The 5,024-nt window shown below is 40.0% G+C and overlaps 1 protein-coding gene across 2 annotated transcripts; it reads left to right on the top strand.

Annotated features, from left to right (window-relative positions):
* Positions 1–1,716: 1,716 nt before the first annotated feature.
* il21 (interleukin 21) lies at positions 1,717–5,024 on the top strand. 2 transcript variants are annotated; one of them, XM_040120407.1, is made up of 6 exons: positions 1,717–1,860; positions 1,956–1,997; positions 4,154–4,267; positions 4,388–4,426; positions 4,566–4,646; positions 4,858–5,024. In XM_040120407.1, exons 1-6 carry the CDS (start codon positions 1,717–1,719, stop codon positions 4,879–4,881), a joined length of 444 nt encoding a protein of 147 aa, XP_039976341.1. In that variant the 3' UTR covers positions 4,882–5,024. The 2 variants fall into 2 exon arrangements, with proteins under 2 accessions (XP_039976341.1, XP_039976342.1); XM_040120408.1 differs by having other exon boundaries at positions 1,959–1,997.

Genomic DNA, 5,024 nt, shown 5'->3' on the forward strand with positions numbered 1-5,024 from the left:
AGGTATAAGTTCATCTGCCAGCCGCAAGAAGCGATGGACATCAAAATGGCTGCGGTGCCGGGCAGCGAGCCGACGCGTTCACAGTCTCATTCTAAATGCTTTGACTTGCGGTCTGCAACGTGTGTCCGACGCAAACGGCTGCATAACAGTTAGGGAGAACAAAAGGCGCAAAAGCACAAACTAAATCCCATCCCATTAGGCACAAGAGTACAGAGGTACAATTACGATTGTTGTTCTTTCTCCGAATGGAAAAGAAATGTCTGAGCCCAATAAAGCATGTGTTTCGTTGATTCTTTGGTAGCACGGGGTTATTTAGAGACACGTAGCGCCTACACAAAATTTTAAACTAGAATTACCGCCTTGCGGTTGTCGGCCTCCGCCAACCAGTCAAGTTGCAGTTTACATCCATGTCTGTTCAGACTCGTATAATAGATGTAGTGAACGAATTTAATAAAAGTGTGTTTTATCATAATAAGCATATGAATCCTCGGCCAAAAACGTGTTTTGTGAGGCCGCCGTGACCTTGACCTCTGGCCACCAAAAGCTAATCAGTCCCTCCCCGAGTCCAAAGGGAACGTGTGCACCAAATTCGAAGGAAATTCTCTCAAGGCGTTGCTGAGGCACGGGGGCAGAAAAACGTATAAGGCGCAAGGATATGAATTAGAAACGACTGCTGTTCTTTCTCACTGTGGTGGGCTGAGACATACCCTGACACATACGCTGACTACATTCCATGGCATCTAATTTACGAAGCCAAATGACCCCCCCCCCCAAATTGTGCACACTGGCCATGTCAAATAGAGGAGTTGAAATTTTCATTACTGAATTACTAACTGTGAAAACAAAGATTCTCTCTCTTAGAATTGAATTAATGTGACATTAAAAGACAAAATGTATTTCTTTTGTATTTTGGAATCCTATTAAAATCAACTTGCTGCGAGGATATATATATATATATATATATATATATCTCATGTAACAACTGTTCAAGGGGCATTTCCCAACTGGCTTGCATGAGACTTGACCACAGACTTTTCCTCGTTGCGAATGGACATACAGAGAGACCTTTTCTGGTTGATCAATAATAGCAGGTGAAAGAAGGGAAGCGGCAGCCTCAGGCGAATTCGGAAGCTATCGGGTTATATTCCTGAATATGAATTACTTGTATAAGATGAATTTGTCCACTGTTCAGGAGTGGTGGACGTCCTCCTCCACCAAGAAAACATACAATCTTCTCACTTCTCCTTTTGGCTCAACATTAATACTGGTTTCCTGTTGTTGCAACAGGCTCTTTGTGTTTGTGTAGGTGGCCGTGTTGCGGTGAATACATTCAGGTTGTCAATACCACACCTACGGAGACTACCTATGACACGGTATAGCTGTGGCTCCATGATTCAAAGTGAAAATGGGAAGTGCCGTCTTCCTGTAGTTTCCTGTCGGCTGCACTCAAACAAGTTTACGTTCACACACTTGCATCTATAGGCCCCACGCCGCTTGATGACACTCTCGAATCACGTAGTGGTGACTGCCAGTGGAAAAGAAAATTTCATTACTCACACACACCAGTTTTTGCAGCTTTCCAGCTCTGAACAAGTGGTTTTCCTGTGTCCTCAGGGATACATATAAAAAGGTAAGCGACACACCAGTCTGCACTTCCAGTAAATCTTTCGAACAGCGACTTTTGGTGATCTGGGGCCTGCTACTGACACTGAGAATATGAAGCTGGTTGTTCTTTGCCTTTTTGCAGTCTGCTGCTGGTCTTTGGCCAACACAACAACTACAGAAGGGCCTACAAGAGGCCAAACTAGAAAATTACAAGAAGTTCTGAGGCAGCTGAATGATGTGAGAGAAAGCCTGCAGGTAGGTTCGTCTGCATACACTTTTTCGCAACTTTGCCGATGTACGCTTCGCGGCTAGCATTACTAAATACGACGTTCTTGGTTTGTGTCATGCAGCAGAATGACACGATGCTGAATGCGCCACCAGAGAATATCGAGGTAAGCAAAACTAACTTAAATTCAAAATAATGTTGACAGTATGGTCACCGCCACATTTAATATTTGTGGTTGCTTACTCATTGTTGTACTTATTGTAGTTGCTAATTGTCATGTGCCAGCTACTGTAGGAGTACATCAAATGATGTGTGAAATCAGAAAACGTGTTGGGTAATAAGGATATATAATCGGTGATAAAAGTTGAAAAATCATAGGATACCTTGCAGGCTTAAAAAGTGATCTTTTTAAATATATCTTGGCTTTTTTTTTTTTTTTTTTTAATATTTCATCTTCTGCCAGGTAATCTCGGTAAAACACTTGTAAAAATGAAATTGATTCCAGACTGCTTCACGGTTGTCTGCAAAAACTCTACAGTGGAGGCAACAGTTAGACCTTCATAAGCAGTGCAAAGCCAACAAAGCTAAACCTGATAAAATCTGCCGTACTGACAGTTTATAGAGTCAATTCAAATGTGAGCATGTACCGTTTTTACAAGAGGTAGTTTTTATTTTTATTTTATTTGATACAGCCAACATGAAATCTGCTTAAAAAATTAATTAAGTACTGGAAATGATTAATAACAGTAAAAATGTAATCTCGAGTTTCATGGTAAAAAAAATATGCAAGTGGAACAGTGTTAGAGAGCAAACTAACATCCTAAAAACCCTGCATTTACCTATTTGTAAGAAAATTACTGATGCCAGTGGGGAATTTTCCTAACCCTAGAAAAACCTGCGGTCCATCAGATTCACTTAAAACAATTAGAATCACCAAAACTCTAGTGTCTTACTGAACATGCAGTTTTAGACAGCAAACCCTGTCTTTTGCACTGTTGTGCAATCTTCGGCCAAAACAATCCCGCATAACAATGTGATTATCTGCACTGACTTCAAACGAACGCCTATTGAGATCAACTGCATTACTTATAAATTCAGATTAGCCTCCTTTCTTGTCAGGCTTAAAGGCCTGAGTGAGTCAACTCAAGAGCTTGCTCAGTGTATTTTCTCATAGCTTCCATTGCACTCTCAGATGAAAAGTGATGAGTAATCAAGCAGAAAGTAGACAAGACCGTGACAGTTCCTCACTCCACCTCACAAACTCAAAACGTTTTTCCTGCAAGCGAGAGGACATCTGACTCAAGCCTTTATTTCAAAGCTTGCAAATTACAACGTATCTTAAACCACGAAAGATAAGGATTCCTGAGTGGGTGGGAAGCCACTGTTTTGAAAAGCAAAACTTATTGTTCAGAATGAAAAAGATGACACTACGGAGCAATAATTGCACCAGAAGTTATGACTGTCAAATGCAAAAACACCCTCATTTCACCCTCATATGTTGAAGAAAGTAAGAGTTGAACCAGTTCTTATCGTTTCTCTTCTTAAGTTTTCATTCAGAAGAAACACTGACCTTTTCCTTCAGGCAGACATGCTGCAACCTAAAACTAGGACCTGACCCAGGCTAGTCGGGGTGTCTCAGCGCGACGTATCTAAACAGAAACAAACTGTTTCACCTGGGGTGAAAAAAAACTGTCGACATTTTCATTAAGATCTCTGGAGGGAAACAATTCAGACAAAAGCATCCAAAACATTTTGGGAGCGAAAACTTACCTTTAAAATAGTGGAAACTTTGGTTGAGTTTCAGTTTAAGTACAAGTGTTGTGCATGCATCTGATTGGAAAGTCAACTGTGATGATGAAGTCATGACATGAAACCAGAAACAACAGCTTTCTTGGAAATCTTTTGATGGCAGTCATGGGAGGATTTGGTTCCTTTAATTGATGATATGCAGCATTTTTAAAGAAGAAACATCACCATCTAAAAACTAATTATCTATCCTCTCTTTTACTGTTATCTATCATTTGTCCCTGTCATCTTCCGTTTACGTAAAATAACAACACTACATGAATTAGAAATGTTGTCGTCCATTTCGAATGAATTGTTTAGTTTTAGTACTAAATACTAAGCTTTTTTCACTTTGTATTTTACTACCAGTGTTTTTATGTAAAAACACCAAATAACTCATTCATCTGTTTTTTTCGAGAAGTCAAAGTGGCCCAAAAAAAGTCCAAAAAAAAAACCCACTTGCATACAGTATGTTGCTGTGGTGCTGATGTTTTGTTCACAGACGTTGGTCTTTCTTCTTTCTCATTTTACAAACAGGACTGCTGCTCTCTGACAGCCTTGGAATGCTTTCGGAGTAGCCTGCAGGCGCATTTCGTCACTACACAAAAAAAAATGAGCAAACTTATAAAGAGCCTCAGGAACTCCTTAACTGTGAGTAAATCGCTGGGGATGGGACGCTTTATTAGACAATGTATCTCAAAGTGTATCTCAGGTACAGTGTCAAGTTTGTAGCGCAGCACATTCATAGAGTTCTTTTTCGATCCATTTCAGGTGAACGCTCTGAACTTTTGTACCCAAGGAAACGTTGAGGTAAGAGAAAAATGTCGTCGATGTTTTTCCTAATTTAGGACCGCTGACATTTCAAGTCATCTGAAAACTCAGTGTGGCATTTGTTTCACTCACAGCAGGTGGCCAATACTAAGTTCATTTCTCCTCTGTTTCCCTTTAGCCCACATGCTCAGAATGTGGCTCAGATGGTGAGGTTAATGTCCAGGAATTTTTCAACAGACTGAAGTCTTTTATTCAAGAGGTAAGCTTTTTTTTGTTTTGTTTTTTTAAAATCATCATTATAATTATTACTATTTAACCCATTTCTATAAATACGTGGAAAACGCTAGAACGTTCCCTTTTTTTGTAGCAGCAGGAAAAGGTGGTTGAACATCTGCGGCGCTACATTACAGCAGTGTGTTGATGTCTAGTCTAGTCGAGTAAAAACGAAATGTCCATTTTTCCCTCTTTAGGGCATAACCAGACTGAACAACTGAGAAGAAAGGAAGATCCAGTGGTGACCAAGGACTGAATTTAGAGAAGACACTACGCTGTGAAGATGCTAAACAGGGCAAAGTCTCCATGTTCTAGCCTTCTAAATATTTAACTTATTTAATATTTATTTAGATAGTGGTGGTGA

The sequence above is a fragment of the Xiphias gladius genome, chromosome 23 (genome assembly GCF_016859285.1).
Source record: "Xiphias gladius isolate SHS-SW01 ecotype Sanya breed wild chromosome 23, ASM1685928v1, whole genome shotgun sequence".
Classification (NCBI taxonomy): Eukaryota; Metazoa; Chordata; class Actinopteri; order Istiophoriformes; family Xiphiidae; genus Xiphias; species Xiphias gladius.

Excerpts from the sequence above, each read along its gene's own strand:
- il21 (XM_040120407.1), top strand. The coding sequence starts at position 1,717 with ATGAAGCTGGTTGTTCTTTGCCTTTTTGCAGTCTGCTGCTGGTCTTTG. Across the intron at positions 1,998-4,153 it reads CGCCACCAGAGAATATCGAG|GACTGCTGCTCTCTGACAGC; the intron begins GTAAGCAAAACT and ends TTTTACAAACAG. Across the intron at positions 4,268-4,387 it reads GCCTCAGGAACTCCTTAACT|GTGAACGCTCTGAACTTTTG; the intron begins GTGAGTAAATCG and ends GATCCATTTCAG.